The sequence below is a fragment of the Taudactylus pleione genome, unplaced genomic scaffold (genome assembly GCF_031769625.1).
Source record: "Taudactylus pleione unplaced genomic scaffold, aTauple2 ptg000041l, whole genome shotgun sequence".
NCBI classification, from domain to species: domain Eukaryota; kingdom Metazoa; phylum Chordata; class Amphibia; order Anura; family Myobatrachidae; genus Taudactylus; species Taudactylus pleione.
Genome location: NW_028284443.1, coordinates 35,315,365 through 35,341,478, shown reverse-complemented (window position 1 = coordinate 35,341,478; position 26,114 = coordinate 35,315,365). Strand labels below are relative to the sequence as shown.

At 43.8% G+C, this 26,114-nt stretch overlaps 1 protein-coding gene across 1 annotated transcript in view; it reads right to left on the bottom strand.

Annotated features, from left to right (window-relative positions):
• Positions 1–26,114, bottom strand: part of NALCN (sodium leak channel, non-selective) — a 665,599-nt gene that overhangs the window by 359,521 nt on the left and 279,964 nt on the right. Inside the window, exon 10 of the mRNA XM_088456607.1 lies at positions 4,155–4,241. Within this exon, the coding sequence (XP_088312733.1) occupies positions 4,155–4,241 (87 nt within the window). The remainder of the gene's footprint in view (positions 1–4,154; positions 4,242–26,114) is intronic.

The window sequence follows — 26,114 nt, the reverse complement described above, 5'->3', positions numbered from 1 at the left end:
TATCGCTACAACTATCCTGTAATCAAACATGTAAAATAGTCAAAAGTTTAGACAATTAACAAATTATAAGTGAGGGAGGGTTATGGGTGAGGGTTAAGATTACATACAGAGGGCCTGATTCAGAGCCGAACGCTCTGACCAGAGCGCTCGCTCTGAATCAGTGCCCACCCACAACTATAGCGAGCGTCCATGATGATGGTCGCGATGGTCTTGACATTTGCGACCATCGGGCTGCCGCAAGCCCTGGAGTGATTTTGGCTCTATCAGAGCCAAAATCACTCCCACTGACATCACTAGTGATGTCAGTGGGGCCGGCTTCAGACGGTAGGCGTTCCCATGGGAACGCCTCCGTCTGGCAGGCACGCCCCGGCACGCCCACCAAAGGGGGCGTGCTGTCAATCAACATCGACAGCACGCCCCCTTTGGTGCGAGACCCGGAGCGATGGAGAGCCCGTCGCTCGCCGGGTCTCGCGCATGCGCACGACGGAGCTCCCTCCGTCTTGCGCATGCGCAGTGGGGGAACATCGACCCGCTTGCGAGCGTCCTGCGCTCGCGAGCGGGTCTGAATGACCTCCAGTATGTCATAGAAAAAAAAAGAGACCAGATGCACCATACAACCGTAAATAATTATACATAATGTTTTGGCATAAATTTGGCCAACATTATGAGCTTCATCGGGTAAGTCCATAACACTATGGGGGATCATGTCTGGGGCCATCCCAGCCAAACCACCCCAGGGCATCACACAAAATAAAATAAAAAATAGCAATGAAGTGTTGAGGTGTTGGGTAAGTGAATGTGGCTGCTTTTTTCTATGTTGTAGTATTGTCTCAGCTAGGTAGCACATCCCATTATAAAAAAAAGAGCTAGGGTGTGCAGTACAGGCTCCCTTCCCCCCAAAATACATACAGTATGTGTCAAAATTGTAAACAGTCTTCAGTAAATGTTTAAAACAGGAAGAGACAGAAAGAAGAGTCCATTTTGCTGTCTAGAGAAATATGGTAGCTAAGAAGCAGAAACAATTATGTCTCCACCTTCTGTATTGCGGTGTTCCTGTGGTATCCTATCAGAAGGTCGACAGAATGCCAAAAAGTTCTTAATGTCGACACGGTCATTAGGTCGACAATCAATATGTAGACATGCATTTAGGCCGACACTTTAAGAACTTATGGTTTTTTGTTGATTTTTAGGATTAGGTTTAGGGTTGGGTTTGGGGATAGGGCTAGGTTTAGGTCTATGGTTAAGGGTTAGGTTTGAGTTTAAGCTATAATAACATAAAAAACACATGTCAACATTTTGGTGTAAACATGTCAAAAGGTGACATTCTGAATGTGTTGACATTTCAACCATGTCGACATTAATGCATGTCTACACATTGAGTGTCGACATAAAGGCCGTGTCGACATTCTAACTGTCGCCATTCTGAATGTTGATAAGTCACACCGTTCTGGTAGCCTGTGCACCTGTAGAGGAATCTTACCTTTCCTGCAATACTAATAAAGATCCCAGCTTGGTCTGGTTGCCAAGGCAAGCTAGTCCTTGGAAAACCATGATGCCAAAACCAGGGTCAGCAGGGACCTGGAGTTTAAAAAAAATGATTAAGGGGTCCCTCAGGGGGGAGAGCAGTGGTAAATGGATGATGTGAGCAGGCTCTGGGAGAGGCAGGAGGTTGTCCAGCAGCTCCCGGAGAGCTGGCCAATCCCTAGCATGACAAAAACGGGGGTGTGGCTCACTGGTAAGGAATTTCCCACAAGGCCATGCCCTCTTTGTGCTAAGCTACTCCCCATAATGTCAACGCGCACAATTGTCCCATGGTGTGACTAGAGGAAGTGAGGGACATGATGACAGTAGAGACCTCCCTGTCTTCATCTATTTCAGAATATTTCCAGGTCTGCACCAATTACATTGAATTTATAAAACCACATATAAATAATAATATGTCATAGCTATGCAGTGGTGGCACTGAGACCGAAAAGAGTGCTTGGCCTCGTTGGGAAGGGGTGTGGCCTAGTGGCACCGCTGTTTCATAGCTCTGGGGGCGTGTCCAGCATTCCTAAAGATGCAGGGGTTGCTCCCAAAGAGTTTCCCTGCACTGCCGGCTCCTTCTCACTGGCTGGGACCCGGGTGCTGCCCTGTAATGTTAGTGTGTAGCGTCCAGGTCCCTGTCACTGAGGAGAAGCCAGCATTTTGGTGTCACTCCTTCGGAGGGTGACGCCCTGTGCAGTTCGCACCTCCCTAGAGACGCCACTGTAGCTATGTGCAACACCCCAAAACAATTTGCAAGTAAGTCTGCACTGCTAGCATCCATTAACAGAACCGTGATACTTTGTGGTTTATTCCTGGAACAGCTGCTAAAGGGAGTTTCATAAATCTGCTCTGTCATAGAAACACTAAAATCAGTCTCTAGCCTTTCTCCGACCCAACCTATATGCGTTCTTTTGCTACCTCCATAAATATTGTAACTCAGAAGGGCATGAGTCATATTCATTATTTATTAAAGCAGCTTACATGCACTTCTAAAAATGCCATCATTCTCATGTGGGCAGAAAGGGACATCTGACTGTGCGGGCCTCCTGTGTCACATTTGATCTCATGTCTATGTTCATGTACGTATGGCTATTTAAAGCACACAGTTATTGCTGCAGCTAGCGTGGTTACTGGCAAAAAGAATCTTCTCAGTATTTACATATATTTTATTGAATATTTACCAGCAATAGAACTAATACTTCAAATTTTAGTTTGCCTATTAATATGTTCTTTCATTTTATTAACTGTACATACATACAGTATGTACACATGGGAAGCTGAGAGCACAGGGAGAGGTTGTAATGCCTTTTCACAGATAAACACATATAGGGGAATTCAATATGGAGCGAAAACTCAGTTTTTTGCGTTAATATTGCACCTATGACGTCATTATCGCAGGTTTTAGTTTTACACCGTATTCAATTTCAAAGACTTTTCGCAGGTTCGAAAAGTCTTTGAAAAAAAAACGGGGATAACTTTTCACCACTGAATAGGTGGCGAAGAAAAGTGCAGAATTGGGGTTTAGGGGTGCAGGCTTAAAAAAAATAGCCTGCACCCCTGGGAATGACATTGTCAAAAAAAGTAAAAAAAAAAAAAAAATAGGGACACCCCAAAAAATTATTTTAAAAATTGGGGTAAAAAAAAAAAAGGGAAATTTTTTTTAAACAATAGGGAAATAGGTTCAGGGCTATTCTGCATGTATGCGGCAGGTGTTTTCTAGAACAGAATTATAGCGGCAGGTGCACAAATGCAGAATTTTTAAAACTTACTTTAGGGACATCAAAATATGCTAGTACCCATTTTCATGTACCCCAAATTTGATGGGATCACTTAAAAAAACGAAAAAAATAACCTAAGTGCTCTTCTGCAACACTTCTTCAATGTCGGGAAAAAACCACCTGCTGCGGCTATTTAAATCCCCGACTTTCATTTAAAGGCTAAAACGGGGGTACCCATAGTGATCCCCCATGTTTTTACAACTTTAGGGGGGTCCTACAATTTTTTTAAGGAAAATTCCGTAACTTTACGCAAATCCCACTTCGCAGGCTCCTGTTTTCGTTAGTTTCATATTGAATACGGGGATAAGCGGGCGCGCGCACAATACTTTATCCCAGGTAAAAGCTCCGATATGAAACGTAAACTTCGACAGCGAAGTTTACGTTTCATATTGAATTCCCCTCTTAGTCAGAAATTAAACAAATTGTAAACAATTGCACATTCATTAATATATGAACATTTTCTTAAAAAAACAGTTTAAGATATGTTTTCATTTTGGCATGGCTAGCAAATTATTTATTTCGCCTTTTTAATGATCCTACTTCACTAATTATTGCAGCACAACACTGACATAACAAGAAAATTTACATTAAATTGTAGATAATATACAGTATAAGAGGAATCAACTTACATTTGCTTAGTATTGAAGAATGGGGACGTTTGCAAAGACAAATATTTAAAATGGTGACTGTCCCTGAAAATTCAGGTCTCTTGGCAACTATGCAATAACACAATTATACAATGTTTACAGCACAAGGAGCAGTACTATCATTTTCTGTTACATTATTTTAAATATGATGCTCACCACAGCCATCATACACTGCTTACACTACTATGACTGTACACGTTACCTGCAGGCATGCCGGAGCTCTCCCCTGGGGCTTATTCACATCAACAGCTACTAACTGCCATCCTCCAGTTGAATCTTCATGGAACATCTTAAGAAATAAAAGTTAACAAAAGTTAAGATGTATTAATTGTACAATATTTAAAATATGTATGTGAAAACTGATTTAAAATAAATTTAACAAACTAACAAACATTTAACTAACAATCATTATCTTCTAATTGTAGAATGTTGAAAAAGAAAGTGCATTTCACTACACAAATACAAATTCTTGGTTATTATTATTGGGCTATCCAATTAGAGTGTGTTTTTTCATGAGAAAAATTTACCATTTTCATGACAAAATGCACAGGGTCCTTGAAACCTGTGTGTTTACGAGATTGCCGACACGAAAACAGGGCTGTTTTCGATTAATTTGTTTTCCCTGCCCTGAGGCAAGTGAAACACAATCCCCAATAAGTTCCGGCTTGCAAGGCTAATTGGACAGCCCCTGGGGATCCATTAGCGCCCAAATAATGTTTGGGGCTAATTGGACACCAGACATAGTACAAAAACCCAGGTTTATGCATGTTAACGTGCATCAACCCGGGTTTTTGCTATGTGTGAATGCAACCGACCTGGGTCGAAGTCCTGGGTCCACGACCCTGCCCTATACTACCCCTTTCCGACCGAAGGCTCGGATAATACAGGGGTTTATCAACCTGTGCATTTCCTGGGTCTCAGTCCCCGACCCTGGTACAGAGCAGGGTCGTGGACCCAGGACTTTAACCCAGGTCGTTTGAAATAACATATAGCAATTGGATTGCCATAAGGACCAAATTCTGTCAAACTTTAACAGACACTTCCTTTTTGCATACATAAATAGCTCATGGGAAACAGTGGAATTAACCAGGCCAATTCAGGAAGGAAGAGGAGGAGCCTGTGAGGCCATCCACTTTCTAACAATACACACTTTAGCTAATGTCATAAGAATAAAGATAGAAATTTGCAGATAAAGGTTTAATACATCTGCAAGGCCAAGACAGACTAATTATAGGGTCAGTCAAACACATCTAATCTCAAAAATAGTCAGAGGCTGTGACACTGTAACGTAGCATTTTGCATGCAGATACAGCTGCAATCACGCACATAATATAGGCATGCCGCATATCATTTTAATCAGCAATCTTCATATTAATCAGAATAAGCTGCTTGTGTGTCCTTTTTGCATCACTTTGCGAATAACTTGCATTTTAAAGTTAAAAGCTGAACAAAAAGACGGAGCACTACCTTGAAGAGCTATTTAACATGCAAGGAGGCTAGATGTATGTGGACAGATCTGTATCTAGCAATCTTTGTGAAACAAAAAGGGAAAAAATTAACTGAGGAATGTTGTAGAACATAAAGAAATTTGGGCTGAACAACCATCTTTACCCTTCAAATAGCGGACAAAGGAAGCCTTAGCAAGACTTTTGTTTTTTAAGGAAATCAATTTGGGGTTGAACATTCAGGGAGACATAATGAGTCACAGATTTACTCCATTTAATCCAGGGGTGGGGAATCTCCGTCCCTCAGGCCGTATACGGCCCGCAAGGTGAAATCATCCGGCCCTACCGGCTGTCAGCGGCAGCAGCAGAATCAGAGTAGTGTAGCGGCTGTCAGCGTCGGCAGGGAGCGCAGCGGGGGGAGAGGGGATGTCAGGATTGTCATTGGCGGCTGGTAGCACAGCAGGGGGATGGTGTGTGTCAGGGCTGTCATTGGCTATCAGCGGCGGGAGGTAGTGCAGCGGTGGGGGGTGTCAGGGCTGTCATCGGGTGGATTAGTGCAGGGACTCTCTCCCTATCAGCGGCGGCAGGTAGCACAGGGAGGGGATCAGGGTGTCAGGGCTGTCATTGAGTGCCATGCAGGGCTCTCTCTCATCTGCGTCAAACAAAAGGGATTAAATCTCCACAAGGAGGCTCTCCTAGGAAAATAGCAATCAAGGGTTAACAGCAGTGGAGAGTGGTCTGAAACACCGGGGCAGATAAGCTACAGACTGTAGATCAGGGAGTAAAGAATGAGACACTAGACCCATATATATGCTGGAAAAAGTATTATGAGAGGAACAGAAGGAGGAGTAGCACCGCCCCAGAGGATATTTGTATCGCCAAGCATCCACCAACCCCATCTTGGAAACAAGACAAGAAAATAAGGAGGCCCCGTCACAGAGGAAGCGTGTGCCCTGTCACCATCTATCCAACTTATCATCCAAAACAATATTAAAATCTCCTACACAGGAAACATAGGGTATTTAGTCAGAAATCACAAGCCTTATCAAGGATTTTAATGTGATAGGATATAGAAAGAAAGAAGAGAACTACCGCTCTCATACCTATAAGTATTCTGAATCGGTGCGTGTATAAACAATCTAACTCTATTATTTATGTATAAATAGATTTCTCGGTAGCAGTATACAACGTTGAGCTCCTATGCAATTGTGTGTCTAGAAATGGGGGGGTGTCAGCTGCAAGACACTGTCACTATAATGATGTGTTACACCTTAGATCAGACCTATAAGTTTTGATAATATATATACAAGGTGATAGGATATAGATCGCAAATAAGACAAAGGGAGAGACATGGACTGAACCACTAAGAAATATAAATCACCCTAAGGGATCCAAAACTTAATGATTCACTAATAAGAACAGATACGCCTCAGGAATGGGTGTGAAAAGTGGAGTTGGAAGACCACCCCACCCATGGTGTTTTAAGGAACAAAACCCAACCAACCATTAAATGGGTGTCCAGGAGACATACTACAATGGGTGCCAGGGCTTTAATCTGCTGCAAAACCATGGACTGTTTAATCTTATCATTTAGCCCACAGACATGCCAAGACAAGATCTTGACCAAAGAGAGAAGAAAAAGGGGGGCAAATATCCAAGAGTAGTACCACTCCACCCACCATCACAAATAAAACAACAACAAAAACATCTGTAGGTGTCCAGTGTGTCCCAAGCAGAGGAGCTAGTAAGAGCTTCCTACCACAGCCACTGAAGCTCCTCTCAGAGGGAGACTCTCAGTGAAGATGGTGGCCAGTGCAGCTTTGAAGCTGGGGTTCCCAAAAAGGAGAGCATACAGAGGCAACAGATGGAGGCAGAAGGAAGTGGGGTAGCAAACAGAGAGCCCATTCCCACACGCATTACCCCCTGAAACGAGCTGGAGGAGCCACCACAAAGGATGTAGCGGCTTTCAATACAGCAGGCCCACACTGGGGGGAGTACACAGGTTCCAGAGGTCCACAGCAGGCTTACAGCTACACACTTAACCTGGGAGGGACAGCATAGGCACCATTAGGTACAGACAGGTAATGTCCAGCTGGAACAAGTAATATATCCAACCAGAGGTGGCTTCTGCAAGTTTTGTCCTGGCGAATAGTTAGAAGCAAAGCAATAGCAACCCTAACACTTTGCTTCTGGGTACGAACCCAGAGGGCCAATTGTGTATGCACAGCCATCGGCCTGCACACGTGTTTGGAACGGGGCGATAGGGAGTGTTCTGTAGGATCCCTCTCGATAAAACAATGTGCTAAACTGTTACATTGGCTACTAGGGGCTGATGATAACAATAGCAACTAGTGCTAAGAATAGTAAATTTGGCAGTTTAGTGCCCCTACAGATATCCATGGGGGCTGCTTTTGCAGTCGAAAATGGAGGGACCCCCTTCATATAACCTAGGGATGCTTACATTTTGCAGGTATCCCTACAAAATGACTTTAATAAATATGCCCCATAGTGTTATTTTTCAGTGAGTCTTCTGGTTCTTTGAAATGCAAGTTCTAATAACTTCCCACAGAAATAGTGCATTGCACTCTAATAGCAATAACAAAAAACCTTCCATGTGACTGAATGAATTTCGCTATTTTATTTATTTTTCATGTGCTGGGTATGGGGAACCTTATGGCCAACGGGATATAATACTGGCGATGCTGGAGAAATGACAATAAGATTAAGCCCATTTTGTAGACAAATTTTGTGATGGATGTGGTGCAGTGGCAAAGAGACAGCCATCTCTGAAAACAAAGATCTGCATTTATTTCTGTATTTGCAGTATTTCTTTTATTGTGCTAATGAAGTTAGAAGGGGGTTCTTTTGTATCACTGATTCTGGTGAATCCCTGGTGGGCACATGAGCCTGATTAGAGGCAGGTGCTTACAACATACACCAGAAAGCACATAACTAACTGCCAATCAGACCCAAAAAGGGCAGCTGTGTCATGTGTTTCTCCTTTACTTTCTGCAGTGTCGTATCACCAGTATATGTTCAGCTTGTCTACATTCAGAATCTTGACACAATGTTGACATGGTCCGAATGTTAACAATAACAGAATGTCAAAATGACATAAAGTTGATATTGTGAATGTCGACAACAAAATGTCAACAACTGATTTTTGGATTGGTTTACGGTTCAGGTTAGGCTTAGCGTTAGGCTGCAATAAGGGTTAGGGTTTGGGTAAGGGTTAGGATAAGGCATACTCCCCTCCGGAAAGGAAATCCACATGGTCGACTTTCACAATGTCAACAATCTGTCAATGTCAACATTGTGAATGTTGACATTTGACATATTTGACCTCACGTCCATGTCGACATTCAGAACATTCTGTTAACATTCTGAATGTTGCCAAATTCTACCACACCCTATGTCATTATGGAACAGTTCCCTATTGAAGGTTCTCTTCTTCATGTCTGATTGACAAAAGGTGTAATTCCCTTATTTTTAATGAACAGGGGGTTACCCTCATGATATCTCCCTACTCTGATTCCCACAATGCACTCCTGAAAAGAGCTGAGACTACCCACAGTTGTAGATGCTGCTAATAATCTTTATACAAGCACATTAGATTTCCAATTGCTGATTTCTATCTACTGTACCTTTTATTGAAACACAATGCTGTGAATTACACTGTATTGCTGAGATTACATTTTTATGTATAAAGCTACATTATATACTAACCAAGTTTTTCCCGTGTGTTCTAATTCAACCCCAAGGGATATTTTGTCCCATCTGCTCCTTTCTGTGGACAGCACATCTACTGTACACGGATGTAGCAACAATTTGCTTCATCATATGGAGTGCGCTGTGGAGCTTCTGTTTGTATTACAAGGTAAGCCAGATTTATTTTTAATCAACTTGTCAGTAGACAAAATATCTGTTTGAGAATTATTTTCAAAAGTTGTAACAGGAGCAAGGCAAATTCATTTTCGCAGTTACCAATGTCTTCATTTAAAGCCATTTGTAGCATTAGCTTTTTGGTACTGAAATATAATTTAAAAACATTTATTTTATGATTCCTATGAGGCTGATGCAGAGTTAGTACGTTGCCAGTTAGTGTAACCTATTCTGTGTGAATTCGTACTGTGCATGCCCAGAACGGTGGGCACACGCATATAGGCATTATCTTGGCATTGCCACTAGTTTGGCATTATTCTGGCACTTAAGTCTACATGGGCAGGGGCATTTCTAATGTGTGCAAATACAATAATGATCTGTTCAAGCAATTACGGACACACATAGGGCCTGATTCAGAGCCGCTCGTAAGCGGCCGCTCGTTCGTTCTGAGCGATGTTTGCCCAACTGCGCATGCGTACGGATCGTTATACGCATGCGCGAACCAGTCAGTGCGGACGAAATTCATGTGCTCGCAAAATAGCGAATGCCTGATAATTTGAGTGACAGGAATAGGCGTATGTGGGTGGTAACGGGGGAAGGTGTTTGAAAACGGGGAGTGGAGATCAGAACGCAGGCGTGCTTAAAGGTCAAAACGGGCGTTTTATGGGTGTGCATATTTAAAATAGCAGCGTCATTGACCACGTCACTGGGTTATTTTATAGCCAGAACTGCTCGCACAATTGTGGTAGCAAACACCAACCCCAAGAATAGCGAGCAGTTCATACCCTGGTCGATGTACTCGATTAATCTAATAAATAGAGGACATGACGTAGGATGCGAGCGGCCAGGGGGCGTATTATTTCAAAAAACGACCACAAGTTTTGTTCGCACGTTCAGACCTAGAGGAGTGAACAGACCGCAAACAGCGAACGGTTCATTTGAATAGCCACCCCTGAATCAGGCCCATAGACAGGGAAAAAGATGCATGTATGCCTGAGAAAGCCATATTATTTAGGAGTAGTGCAAATAGCAGATATTCATGGTAATGATAGGGTCTGATTAAGTAAGGATTGCAACTGTGATCACGGCTGCGAATACACACGCAGTCTCACTGCGATGATATGCTAATCCATTATGATCGCTATGCTGTCGCAGCACTACATAAGGACGCCCACCTTACCTTACACACATCCGTAATACTAAGCAACACTGCAAAACCATCGGTAACATCGAGTACAATCGGAGCCTCAAGCACACTTACACAAGGTCAGACCTTACTCAGGAATTGCTAACCTCATCACACGCAGTGAAATGCCAAGCTGTGTATGGCATCGCAGTGGTTAATTTATGGACAGCCGCTGCAATGGCGTTCAAATGCCCTGAGTTTTGCCGACCACCCCCGTCACCTCCCTTAAACGGTACATTCTGTCTATCACTCTGCAATGGGTCTGTGTAGTCACTGCGATCGCAGTCCCGATGGCAGTGGCCGGTTCGCGCACGTGCACTGCGATGCATTCGTGTGCGCACAACACAACAATCGGCTGATTGGTTGCGTAACTTCCAGTTGCGACCCTTGCTGAATCAGGCCCATAGTCACTGGCACTAGTGAACCACTTATGACTGGCTGTATGTAAATGTCCTGCTGGCGTTGTTTAGTCCTTTCTTCATTGCTTGGGCATAGATTTTGCATTTGTGAGTGTTTCTATGCAAATTGGCGATTGCTACTGCTACTGTATATTATAGAGGTTTTTGTAGTTCAATTAATGGCTAATAGTGAATGCATTTTTTGTACATAAAATAAATACGTTGCAAAAGAGAAACAAGAAAGTGTCAGTAACATGTGCCTGGCGTAAACCAGATACATATTCCATTGTTGCTGACTGGAACGTCTTGAGCTCTGCACATGGACAGAAATACACTATTTTTAAGTTGCTTTTTCTTGGTGTAATTTACTCCCATATTGTAACTCATACCCCTTTCACATCGCAAACTAATCCGGGATATTGCAAGGTCGACCAGGGTCGAGGTAAAGCACGAACGCGCCACCAGAAACATTCCCGGGTCGAGCAATCCGGCATTTCAACCCTGCAATTGACCAGGGTTGAACGCTGGACTGACCCAGGTCGTAGAGCAGTGTGAACAGGCCCTACCCGGGTTATCCAGGGACTCAGCAAACACAGCTGATTTGATGTTCCTGGGTCTCACTTGATGAGGTCAGCAGCCAGACACACAGGCAGCACATTGCAGACAACAGCAGAGGCAGCATTCCATCAGTCTGAGTGGGGTTAATAGCACTATGATCATTACAGTGATGGCAATTGGAGCGATGAAGAAGTGAACTGTACACTATGCTGTCAGAAGCTGCATCATGCTCTCACTGGTTGAATCAAACATCAGTAAAGCACAAACACTCATGAACTCAGGGCTTCACATTGGAATCCATCAGCCATGATTCCTGCAATGCTGGGAGCAGTCCTCACCCCTCCCCTTTGTTCACTTTTGTCATCTTATCTTTGTGAGCCTAAGAAAGTACATTTTGAATGATATTCATAGGGTTTTACAGGGCCAACCTGGGAATAACCCGGGTCGAAGGTGCAGTGTGAAAGGGTTCTTACCCCGGTCGCAGCTGGGTTAGACCCGTGCTCAAAATCTCGGGTCAAAGCCGGGTTTGCGATGTGAAAAGGGGTATCACTCTCCATCAGCCTGTTACGAACTCATACGATGATGAGACCGCGGGACTGCTGACAATGGACAAGACTGGGTAGAGAAGTAGCAGTCCTTCCACAACTGGAGCTAGCTGGAGTGAGGCTCCAGAAAGATGGCACAACACATAGGGAACACAAGCAGCAACAGGTCACTATAGTCTGAGGAATGTCTATGGACTGTAGTGCAGCTTAGGATGCTAGACAAGGAATGACTAGACACAGAATATGAGCTGCAGGACAGGAGCGACCAGGACTATAGTATGCAGGATGTCAGACAAGACTGGCAAGACTGGACTCGCAAGGACAAGACAGGCAAGACTGGACTGACAAGGACAAGACAGGCAAAACTGGACTTGAGGGCTGAGGTGCGACTTGAGACAGGACGGAGCGGTCTTGAGGGCCATGGTAAAACAAGAACTAGATGATGCAGCCTTGAGGGCTGAATGGTCACGAGACAAGAGTTGAGGACTGAGGTGCAACTTGAGACAGGATGGAGCGGCCTTGAGGGCTGTGGTGAGACCAGAATTAGACGGTGCAGCCTTGAGGGCTGAAGTGCGACTTGAGACTGGATTGGAGGGCTGCGGTACAACTTGAGAGAGGACAGAGTGGTCTGGAGGGCCGTGGTGAGACCAGACCTAGACCGTGCAGCCTTGAGGGCTAAAGTGCGACTTAAGACAGGACAGAGTGACCTTGAGGGCCGTTGCGCAACTGGAACGGGATGGTGCGGCCATGAGGGCCGTGCCTGGAACCGGGTGATGCGACTGAGACTGGCTGGTACAGCCTTGGCGTGACAGGAGTAAGGTGATGTGACTGAGACAGGACAGAGCGGTCTTGAGGGCTGTGGCGTGACTGGAACCGAGTGATGCGACTGAGACTGGACGGTGTGGCCTTTGGGGCTGTGGCGTGACAGGAACAAGGTGTTGCAACTGAGACATGACAGTAAACAGCTGAACTTAGACAAGGAAGAAACACTGACTGGAAGCAGCGTGGATGTGAACACTGCAAACTAGACTCCGGTGGACATAAACAGACACAGCTGGAAAGTCGATGGATATGCAGGCTGAGATGCAGGAATCAGATGGCAGACAGGTGCACTCAGACATGGCAGGAATACAGGCTGGATGACACACAGGCAGATCCAGATCAGACAAACAGGCACTGGGTACTGGAACAGCAGAACTAGGAAAACCGGCTAGAACTCAGGTTACCTAGAATACGACCACATACTCTGGAAGTTAGGCAGTATAACCGGTATGGAGTGAAGGGCTGGCTGTAACTTAACAGATGCAGGGTCCAATCAAAGCAAAACCCTGCAAGCCTCCCTAATGACAAACTAGTGTGCGCCTGGCCTGTGCAGTTGCGGATCCTAACACAGCCCTTATGTGTTAATAAGCATTGATGCAAGTAGTTTGTACAAATGTAATAAATGTTATACATATGTATTTGTTTTAAAGTGCATCTAGCATATTGCATAATATAAAGTGACATCTAGTTTCTGCAGCTAATTGTGACTGTAAGGCAGGTAACTACTGGCATTAAATACCAGTGGCACCACATGCCATAGTAATCCATGCAAGTGATCAGGAAAGTGGAGAACTTAATGGAGGAATGTGAGACTATAGGGAATGCAGTATTTGGAAGATGCCATTCTGATCGCAGGTGGAAGTACTGTAGGTCTGGATTAATTGGAATAAGGTTTCATCATCATTCTCATCTCTATCAGGTAACAAAAACATGATTTCTACCAACTGGTGGTCAAGGGGACTATTATGAAGCAAAAATGCAACGAAAGCAACTGGTGGTCAAGGAGACTATTATGAAGAAAAATGCAACGCAAGCAAAATTGTACATCACCATGACACTTTTTTAGATAAGTAACAATATATTGTCTGTGTTATCATATTATTTATTTATAAAGTGCTAACAGAGGGCCTGATCATTATGGATCACTATTGCAATCGCAGCTGTGATTACGCACACAGGCCCTGATTCAGAGCCGGACGCTCTGACAGAGCGCTCGCTCTGAATCAGGGCCGGGCTATTTTTTTTTTTTGAACGGCCTCCTGCCCGCTCGCATGTGACCACCCACAGTTATAGCGAGCGGGCAGGAAGATAGTCGCGATGGTCAAGACCATTGCGACCATCGGGCTTGCGATGAGACCCTTGTGGTAGGGTCTCGTTGCCGCAAGCCCTGGAGTGCTTTCGGCTCAAACATAGCCGAAAGCACTCCCACTGACATCACTTGTGATGTCAGTGGGGCTGGCCCCAGACGGTAGGTGTTCCCATGGGAACGCCTCCGTCTGGGCAGCCACGCCGCCGGCACGCCCACCAAAGGGGGCGTGCTGCACTCACCATCGACAGCACGCCCCCTTTGTTAGGAGACCCGGAGCGACGGCTTGCCCGTCGCTATCCGGGTCTCGCGCATGCGCACGACGGAGCTGGCTCTGTCGTGCGCATGCGCACTGGGCCACCATCGACCCGCTTGCGAGCGCTCAATGCTCGCGAGCGGGTCTGAATCAGGCCCACAGTCTCACTGAACAAATATGCTAATGAATGCTATCGCAATGCCTTCACAGCCTAACATAAGGACGCCCACTTCCACTTATACACATCCGTAATACTTTGCATGTCTGCGAAACCATTGTTAACATTGAGCCTCAGGCAAACTTGGTCACTTGGTTGTATGGTCACGCATGCAAGGTCAGACCTTACTCAGAAATTGCTAACCTAATCATACGCAGTAAAAGCTCAAGCTACGTATGGCATCGCAGTGGCTAATTTATGCACGCGTTCAAATGCTTTCACGCTTGCGTTTCACTGACAACCCACCCATCACCACCCCCAAGCGCTCACTTCCAAACAATCACTCAGCAATCGGTCTGCGTGGACACTGCAGTGGAGCCTTTGCGCACGCGCACTGCAATGCATACGCTGCACAGAACACAACAATCGTCTGATTGCGTGCGTAATCGTAGTTGCGATCGGTAATGAATCAGGCCCATAATTCACACCGTTATACAATGAGGGGATCATGATACAAACAAATTGATGACATCAAACAGAATGTAAAGAAGGCCCTGTCAAAATGAGTTTTGCCATGTCTCTCTTTCTTTGTTGTGCCACACACACAGCACTTGGTTTACCCATTTGCATTGCACTGTGCACATTAACTATATACATTTTTAGCAAAGGTGGGAGATAAACTGTTTTTTTTTTCCAAAGTGACTGTTGCGTAAGGACAATAAAATGTTGCACAGGGCACAAAAAATGTCAGTTATTGCACTGGGCATATGACAACAGTGCATGCTCTGTCACTATATATTCCTCTAAAGGCCCCCATACATCTACAATGGATCATCATGATGTAGCGATGGGATCGGAACCGCCGATCCACCAGTCGAGAATGCCAACCGGCAGCCATCATTGTTTCCGCTATCAGTCGCAGGATCGGTGAAATTCTACATTTTACAGATCTTCCCATACCGATAATTTTTTGATTGTGATCGGCATATCTGTGAAATCCAACATGTTGGATTTCAGCAGTCCTGCAATGCCTGGTTGCAGGATCACTACATCACTGATGTATGGGGGCCTTTAGGCAGTGGTTCTCAAACTCGGTCATCAGGACCCCTCACAGCTCATGTTTTACAGGTCACCAGCAGGTGCACAGGTGTATTCATTACTCACTGACACATTTTCAAAGATCCACAGGTGGAGATCATTATTTCACATGTGATTGTGTAAGGAGACCTGGAAAATATGCACTATTTCGGGTCCTGAGGACCGAGTTTGAGAACCTGTGCTGTAAGACATTACATGCAGTTGTGCATAGTAATACCTCTTTTCCACCAAAAACCCAGGTCCAACCTGGGATTTTAGACATGGTTCCAACCCTGGTCAGACCCAGATCAGACCCATTTACACTGCACCTTTGATCTGGGTTACTCCCAGGTCAACCCTGTTCACACTGAACTCAAGTCTGCCCTGCTAAACCTGTGAGGTCATAAAAAGTGGGAGGTGAATGCTCCACAACCACCAATCCGCTCATTTAAGGCATGATCCAGGTCAGATAACCCGGGTTGCACCGTTTACACTGCACCATTACCTGGGTCCATCCTGGGTCCAACCCTGGTAGCTACCTGGGTTGGATTGCAGGGTCACTTGACCCAGGTTATTTTTCAGGGACCCTTTTACACTGAGCTGCGACCCGGGTAGATCCAGCAAAAACCCAGGTTTTTGATCTGGTGTAAAAGGGGTATTATTTGATATCGTGTGATCTTGATACATGTTTTGCATTTTGTTGTCACATACAGCTTTGTGATGCTAGATAGGTTTAGCATGTAATCTATAGTCGCAGAAAAGCAATAGACAATGCCACGTTGAAATGAAAATTTGCAGAGCTTTTTGCACGTCTGAAAAGATCTGCAATGACTTGTTTCTAAAATAATTAGTGTTCCTGTGATTTATCTTTATTGCACACTTGTATTTGCCTGGACCACAAGTTAAAACCATATTATACATTACAGCCCTTTGTATTCTGTAGTTTGTATTTGTAGATCCATAAAGGAAGTTCGTCGTCACGGTGGCACTAACATGGCTATCAGCTTTATAATAAACCAGCTGTGTGATGTAAAACTAAATGGACACATATGACCACAAGGGACAGTGCTTTAGAACATTTGACCTTAAGCAAATGTCTTGGCGAACAAAATCTGACATGTTGCAAACAGCATCTCGTCCAGTGTACGTCTTGAAAAGATATTTTCAATTTTCCTTCAAAGCTATCCTGGAGGACAAGTCTAACCATAGTACTGTAACCCTCCCTGGCTGCTGTGTCCTGAGGCAATGGATTAGAATTCTACACAGGAAAACTCCTCACAGAGAAAGATGAGTGACACAATAGATGTTTGCTCCTTATCTAATTTATCTAGCAAAGTGATTTGTTGCAGTTATGCTCAGGGTATAGATGGGCAGGTTCGGTTTCCAGGAAACCGAATCCAGCAGGGACTCGGATCTCCCCACTATTTCCGAATTCCAAAACGAGGCAAAATATCATCTTCCTGGAGTTGGAGCTTGTGTGTTTTGGATTCGATATAAGTCCCTCCCGCGGTGATTCGGGCGGCATTTGACACAGAACTGCAGCTCAGCCAGGATAGAGGAGTTGGATGTTAGCTAGGACTAGGAGGAGTGACATAACCCTTAGTGTAATACTGTCCAAGCTACTTTTTGTTGTAGGCAGTTAGCAAAACATTGTTTTTACAGGTACATCTATACTATAATAAATATATATATATATATATATATACACATATATATATATTTATATATATATATATATATATATATATACATACAGTCAGGTGCATAAATATTGGGACATTGACAGAATTTTCATATTTTGGCCTCTATTCACCACCACAATGGCTTTGAAATGAAACAAACAAGATGTGCTTTAACTGCAGACTTTCAGATTTAATTTGAGGGTAATTACATCCAAATCAGGTGAACGGTGTAGGAATTACAACGGTTTCTATATGTGCCTCCCACTTTTTAAGGGGCCAAAAGTAATGGGACAAACTAAACAATCCTAAATCTAACTTTCACTTTTTAATATTTTGTTGCAAATCCTTTGCAGGCAATTACAGCCTGAAGTCTGGAACGCATAGACATCACCAGACGCTGGGTTTCATCCCTGGTGATGCTCTGTCAGGCCACTACTGCAAATGTCTTCAGTTCCTGCTTGTTCTTGGGGCATTTTCCCTTCAGTTTTGTCTTCATCAATTGAAATGCATGCTCAATGGGATTCAGGTCAGGGGATTGACTTGGCCATTGCATAACATTCCACTTTTTAGCCTTAAAAACTCTTTGGTTGCTTTTGCAGTATGCTTCGGGTCATTGTCCATCTGCACTGTGAAGCGCCGTCCAATGAGTTCTGAAGCATTTGACTGAATGTGAGCATATAATATTGCCCGAAACACTTCAGAATTCATTCTGCTGCTTTTGTTAGCAGTCACATCATCAATAAATACAAGGGAACCAGTTCCATTGGCAGCCATACATGCCCACGCCATGACACTACCACCACCATGCTTCACTGATGAGGTGGTATGTTTTGGATCATGAGCAGTTCCTTTCCTTCTCCATACTCTTCTCTTCCCATCACTCTGGTACAAGTTGATCTTTGTCTCATCTGTCCATAGGATGTTGTTCCAGAACTGTAATGGCTTTTTTAGATGTTGTTTGGCAAACTCTAATCTGGTCTTCCTGTTTTTGTGGCTCACCAATGGTTTACATCTTATGGTGAACCCTCTATATTCACTCTTGTGAAGTCTTCTCTTGATTGTTGACTTTGAGATCTATACATCTACCTCCTGGAGAGTGTTCTTGATTTGGCCAACTGTTGTGAAGGGGTTTTTCTTCACCAGGGAAATAATTCTTCTGTCATCCACCACAGTTGTTTTCCATGGTCTTCCGGGTCTTTCGGTGTTGCTGAGCTCTCCGGTGCGTTCTTTCTTTTTAAGAATGTTCCAAACAGTTGATTTGGCCACACCTAATGTTTTTGCCATCTCTCTGATGGGTTTGTTTTGATTTTTCAGCCTAATGATGGCTTGCTTCACTGATAGTGACAGCTCTTTGGATCTCATATTGAGAGTAGACAGCAACTGATTCCAAATGCAAATGTCACACCTAGAATCAACTCCAGACCTTTTACCTGCTTAATTGATAATGAAATAGCGAGGGAATAGCCCACACCTGTCAATGAAATATCTTTTGAGTTGATAGTCCCATTACTTTTGGCACCTTAAAAAGTGGGAGGCACATACAGAAACCGTTGTAATTCCTACACCGTTCACCTGATTTGGATGTAATTACCCTCAAATTAAATCTGAAAGTCTGCAGTTAAAGCACATCTTTTTTGTTTCATTTCAAAGCCATTGTGGTGGTGAATAGAGGCCAAAATATGAAAATTCTGTTAAAGTCCCAATATTTATGCACCTGACTGTATATATATATATATAATATATTACTTACACTAGAAACACTACTTGCTCTACAGTTAGCGTTAGCTGGCGCTGATTGGATGGCAGCTCCTGACAGTTTCCACATGGGGTCTACAATCACTTGCCGGGTAGCGATATATGTGGTCACACATACATCACTACAATACGAACTGGCCCGTGTGTCGTTTTGTTATTTTGAGAAGATCCCTGGATGCTACAGAGACCAGCACAAGGACTTAGGTGAGTATCAGCATTTTTTACAGGTAACCCATTGTAATTCTACTTGGAGAAGGGGACCAAACATCTGGCAACACGTAAGTATGTGTGAGTGTGGTTGGTATGTAATAACATTTTACTTACTACAGTGTGTGTGTCTTGTGGTTGTTTTAACTATTTTTTTCACAGTTGGGGCACGAGTGCCGGCTGACTTCTGACACCTGTAGTTCCATAAGTGCCAAAGAGCAGGCATGCTGACACCTGTAGTTCCACTGTAAAAAAACAATAGTTTAATTCTATTTTCTACACTATTACCCCTGCACCCAATGCCGAGGGGTGCGAGGAAGAGCCCCGGGCTTCAGCTTAAGCCTGAGGTGCTCGGGAGAGGGGGGACCCCTTTATTGGAGGGTCCCCACCTCCCCTGAGATCCCCGGCTTGGGCTGACTGGCTTGCGATGATAATGCTTTGAAAGGTGAAAGAGTCCCCTGGCCGTGGCATTACACCCCGGCCGGATTTCAGCCCATTGATGGTTTTGAAAATAGGGGGAACCCTACGCAATTTTTTCCCCCTATTTTTAAAACCAGAACAGGCTCAGCAGCCCAGTGCTGGTTCCTAAAATACGGGGGAACCCTACACATTTTTTCCCTATATTTTTGGAACCAGGACTGGCTGAGGCGTCCAGGGCTCCTTATGCTTTAATTCACATTTAATCCTTTTTGTACATTAAAATCACACAAGCAACCTTCATATATCTCACTGATATGTGCAGGTTTTTTGCTCGGGAGTGTATGGCTGTGTTCAGACACTTGCAACTCGGGGGAGAAATCTCAAACAGATGCAGCATCGAAAAACACGATCTCAGCTAAACATGCTTCTTGGTAAATTTGAGTGTTTCAGAAGCCTAAAATTACCCGATTTTCAGCGATGCAAATCGAGTTTGTAATCTGCAAAACTCGATCAGACGAATCTTAGTAAATTTACCCCTTACAGTCAGTAGGTCAAGGGTGACCGCATTAATATTATCTGAGCAGTGCCTTGCAGTTGGTGGGCAGTTTGTATTATTTGTTTCACTTTCATTTCAATATTTTTGTTGTGCATTGGAAAAACTTCAGTCCGTTATAGTGTGTTGTTTAATAAGAACACTAACGGTCAGTAGGTCAGGGGCCACCACCTTAATAATATCAGTGCTGTGAATTGATATGGATCATGATGATCAATCGAACAACAGTGGCAGCAACCAAGTACTAGCACTGTAGATGTTGCAACAAGTCATGACGATACTAGTCTTTCAACGCCATCTACTAAACCTGGTGCTCAAGGACATAGAGGGTTTAAGCAGTGGCAACTAAAGGCTCAGGCCTTTGTCTATATTTGTGAGTGGTGGTTCTGCAACTGCTGTCAGTCAGGCATCTTCTTCTGCCTCACATGACGATGCAGGAACTTCAAAGTCTAAAAGGATAAAACAGGAAAATCACTGCTGAATAAAAGCACTGTGACAGAAGAACAAACTATGTGTTCAAAAATGTCACAAATCCCTGAGGAGAGTCTAAGAGTATCCATGAGTGCTAAGTGTGAGCCTGACCTTTCTGATACAGGACACATAGAGAAGTCTCCTTCCACCATGTCTGCCAATGTGGGGATGAGCAGCACAAGTAAAGATGCTGACATAGGAATTGAGGATGCTACTGAGAATGTGTAACAGATGAGGGGGATATTTGTGTAGCTGACACCATTAATGAGGATGTTGATGATGAGGATGTTGTTTGTGTAAGTGAGGCGCCAGTGGAAGCAGTTCTTGCCTGTGATAACAAGAAGGCCATTGGTATGCCTGGGCATAAGACCAAAAATTCCACCTGTTATGTGTAGAATTAATTTTACCCACAGCCTGACAACAGTTGTCAAGCTATCTGTAGCATTTGTAAAGCCAAAGTAAGTAGAGGTAGGGACGTTTACCATCTAAGAACCTCCTCGCTGTTACATTATTTGCAGCATGTTCTTGAAAAGTTTTTGACAAAATCTAAAAAATTCTGCTAAAGTAATAAAAACAAGCAGTCTATCATCAGTTTGTTCCCATCTCTCAGCTAGCTCCCAGCACCTGCAAACTCCACCATCAACACCTTTATCATCAATCTCCTCATTAATGATTGGAGCTACTTCTGCATCCAATTTGCTAAGGCTAACTGAGTTCTCCTCAATCCAGTATTTCCCAGAAGAATCCTTGAGCACTAAGCCTGTTGCTGCTGCTGGGGTGGATCTTCATCCCAGAAGGAGACTAGTACTTTCAAAAACAACTGACTGTTAAACAATCCACTGCAAGAGGAAGCAAGTAGGACAGCTGTCACCCAGTTGCACAGTGGATCACTGAAGCCATGACGCGTATGCTTGTATTAGATCTGAGGCCAATATCTGCCATTAAAGCATCTAGATTTAGACAGTTAATTGAGGCCCTGTGTCCCCAGCTATCAAATTCCATCTGAGTTCCATTTTACCAGAAAAGCAATTCCGTGCCTGTATGAGGACATTAATAAAAATTAATTCTTGGCCTACAAAATTGTAGCCACTGTCCACTTAACCACAGATATGTGGAAAAGCAGTACTGGACAAACGAAAGATTACATGAGTGTGACAGCCCACTGGGTGGGAGTATTGCCTTCAGCAGCAGCAGTAGGTAACACAAAATGCCACCTCATTCCCAGGCAGGTTACTTTCTGTCTTACCAGCTTCACTAAGAGGCTATTTCGCATTCAGCAACTGCATGTAGAAGATTTTAGAGGCTGCAAGAAAAGTTCAATTTGACATGCCACCAACTGAAGCAAGAGGTAGTAACAAGATTGAATTCCACCCTTTATATGCTTCAATGAATAGAGGAACAGCAACAAGCCATCCAAACCTACACAAAAAGCCATGACATGAAGAGATCATTAACAGCACTGTTAGCTGCCTTAAGCCCATTGGTAGCTTGCTTTGTGTGGGCTCAAACAGATCAACTACTTCAGCCACAAGTGGCAGTCCCTGTCGCTGAAGTGATTGGTTTACAAACCAAAACTGTGCATGTCCTTTTTAATATACAACAAAAGTGCGGGTGGGAGGGCCCAAGGACAATTCCATCTAGCACCTCTTTTCTTTGCATTATGTGCTGTTTGGGTCAGTGCTGACTGACAACAAACATTTTTATAGTTTATAGTTTATTAAACTGCCATCCTGTCTGTCACTGCTGTGTGGCAATATTTCATAGATGTCCGATATTCTTTTAAACTGCTGTGGGTTTGTGCCGCTGCTCTGTCACTTTAATTTAGCCAGCCAGCTCGCTGCAGCCTTTGGCCTTTATTGGTGAAAAGTGAAAACAATATTGTGAGCTGTGAGGTAGTCAACGTTGACTGGAAATGAGTGGAAATTAATGTTATTGAGGTTAGTAATACTGTTGGAACAAAACAGGCCCAAATGATGTGATTTTAGCTAATTTTATAATTTTAAAAAAACTACAGATCCAAAACCAAAACACTTGAGTGTGGTTTTGGCAAAACCAAAACACGAGATGAATTAGAACCAAAATCAAAATACGGGGATCGACACACATCTCTAGTTCAGGGTTATTGTTAGGCTGTGTTAGGTTTAAGATTACGCAGCAATGTTAACATGTAAATGTTCAGACGATGTCGATATTCTGGTGTCGATATTTTGAATATCGGCATTTTGTACTACTTTACTGTGGCTACCTGATTTTTCCTTTGGGATAAGTTAGACAGCGTTTGTGACTATAGTTCAGTGGGCTCCATTGATGTGGGAGTGATTCTTCTAGCAAGTAAGCCCTACATACAAGTATATGTAAGCATGTGAATTAATACATACAGTGCCTTGTAAAACTATTCATATCCCTTTGCATTTTTCATGTTTTGTTGCTTCACAACCTGGAATTAAAATTGATTGCTTGGAGGTGTGCATCATTTCATTCACAGAACATGCCTACAACTGTGAAGTTGTGGGTTTTTTTTATATTCACCCCCCTAAAGTCAGTACTTTGTCAAGCTCCTTCATGTTGGATGGTTTCCACTTGTGAACAGCAATCTTCATGTCTGACCACAGATTCTCAATTGGATTGAGATCTGGGCTTTGACTAGGTCATTCCAACACATTTAAATGTTTCCCCTTAAACCATTCGAGTGTTGCTTTAGCAGTATGCTTCGGGTCATTGCCCTGCTGGAAGGTGAACCTCCGTCCTAGTCTCAAATCACAGGCAGACTGAAACAGGTTTTGCTCAAGAATATCCCTGAATTTAGCACCATCCCTCTTTCCCTCAACTCAAATCAGTTTCCCAGTCCCTGCTGCTGAAAAACATCCCCACAGCATGATGCTGCCACCACCATGTTTCACTGTGGGGATGGTGTTCTTGGGGTGATGGGATGTGTTGGGTTTGCGCCAGACCTAGCGTTTTCCTTGATGGCCGAAAAGTAAAATTTTAGTCTCATGTGACCAGAGCACCTTCCTCCATACATTTGGGGAGTCGCCCACATGCCTTTTGGCAAACTCAAATTGAGTCTTCTTATTTTTATCACTAAGTAGTGTTTTTTTCTCCGGCCACTCTTCCATAAAGCCCAGCTTTATGGAGTGTACAGCTTATTGTGGTCACATGCACAGATACACCAGTCTCTGCTGTGGAACTCTGCAGCTCCTTCAGGGTTACCTTTGGTCTCTGTGCTGCCTCTCTGATTAATGCCCTCCTTGCCCGGTCTGTGGTTTTGGTGGGCGGCCCTCTCTTGGCAGATTTGTTGTTGTATCCGGGGGATCATCAAAGATTTGGATATTTTTTTATAATCCAACCCAGAATTGTACTTCTCAACAACTTTGTCCTTAACTTGTTTGGAGAGCTCCTTGGTCTTCATGGTGTGATGCCTTTTGCTTAGTGGTGTTGCAGCCTCTTGGGCCTTTCAGAAAAGGTGTGTATATACTGACAGATCATGTGACACTTAGACTTCACACAGGTGGACTTCATTTCACTAATTATGTGACTTCTGAAGGTAATTGGTTGCACCAGATCTTTTGAGGGGCTTCATAGCAAAGGGGGTAATTACATATGCACATGCCAATTTTTTATTTTGTGCAGATCCATCACATAAAATTCAGTTTAAAAAAATAAATAACTGACAGGTTGTAATGTAACAAAAAAGGTAAAAAGCCAAGGTGGGTGAATACTTTTGCAAGGCACTTTATACAGTGTATTGAAAATGACACTTACACAGATTGTTCCAGACACTATTGTTAACTGTCATTTTGTTGAACAAAAATAAAAACTTATGTTACTTATATAAGTATTCAAACCCTGTGGTGTAGAAACTCCAGGTTTACACAGATGGAATATATTGCTAGATTGCCATAACTATTGGCTTTCAAATAGCCTCTACCTACCGATGCATCACTAAAAAAGGTCAGCATTTGTGGATAAAAGAGCCCCCTAATAAAAAAAACATTGGTCATACTGTAAATATAGATAGATAGATAAAAAACAGCCACGGGCTTGGCACTCTTCCTCCAGGAAGTGTAAGGTGGGTGCCCCCCGCAAAATAGAGAAGTAGCAAGCAGACAACGGTGGCACTCCAAGTATAACAACGTTAAAGCCGGGTCAATAGACCACCGACATGTTTATTGTAAATCAACGTTTCAGTCCTTGCGGACCTTCGTCAGGAATAGAATACATACATGAAAACCGCTTACCTGAATACAAAAAAAGACTCCACCACGAGTCTGCACCCCACGCCAACCTCCCGGAGCTGAGCCATGACGTCATCAGCGTGCACTACACAGCACACACGGCGTATGGTAATCAGCTCACCATGGCAACGCTGCAAACATAACAGCGAAGCCAGAAAACATTAGTAGTGATAAAGAAAAGATAAACAGATCACTGGTAACAAAGTAAGAGAGTTGCAACATATAAAGCAATAAATGGTGTATATCAAATGAATCATAATTACATCAAATATCAGAGAGAAAACGTCTTAATGTTAAAAATAGTCAAGAACATCATACGAAGCATGTGAGTGAAAGCTTTATCACTACTAAAGTCATGGCTCAGCTCCGGGAGGTTGGCGTGGGGTGCACACTCGTGGTGGAGTCTTTTTGTGTATTTAGGTAAGCGGTTTTCATGTATGTATTTTATTCCTGATGAAGGTCCGCAAGGACTGAAACGTTGATTTACAATAAACATGTCGGTGGTCTATTGACCCGGCTTTAACGTTGTTATACTTGGAGTTCCACCGTTGTCTGCTTGCTAGATAGATAGATAGATAGATAGATAGATAGATAGATAGATAGATAGATAGATAGATAGATATGCACAACATAGGAAAAGGCTGCAAAATAATATCCAAGTGTTTGGAGATCCCAGAATGCACTCTTGGATCAATTGTGAGGAAATGGAAGCTGCATCATATTTCCCAACCACTGCATACCACTGCATAGACAAGGCCATAAAACTGAGCATCAGAGCAAGAAGGAGACTTCTGAGGGAAGTCACAGAGAGGCCAACCAGAGGCAGGGCCGGCATCAGGGGGTAACTGCCGGGCCTGGACACTTGGCAGAAAGGAGGGGGCATGTCCGGTCCTACTGGCTGCTACACCTTAAGTGTAAGGGAGACCCGCTCCAACCGGCCATGCCGCAACGGCACGCCACGCCGACTACCTGCACAACACCTGATTCATTTACAGGAGGCCCGCCCGCCGCTCCTCCTGCCCACCCATTTGTTCAATATTTTTTTTTGAGTCCGCACGCATGATGTCATGCCGCACCACTGGAAGAGAGAGGGGGCCATGCCAGCCAACCATCCCAGGAGAAGAAGGAGCCTCTACAATGAGGTAATTTATGAGATTTGCTTGCTTGCAGCACCGCAGCAGCAGCCAGTATGTCATGTGGGGACTGC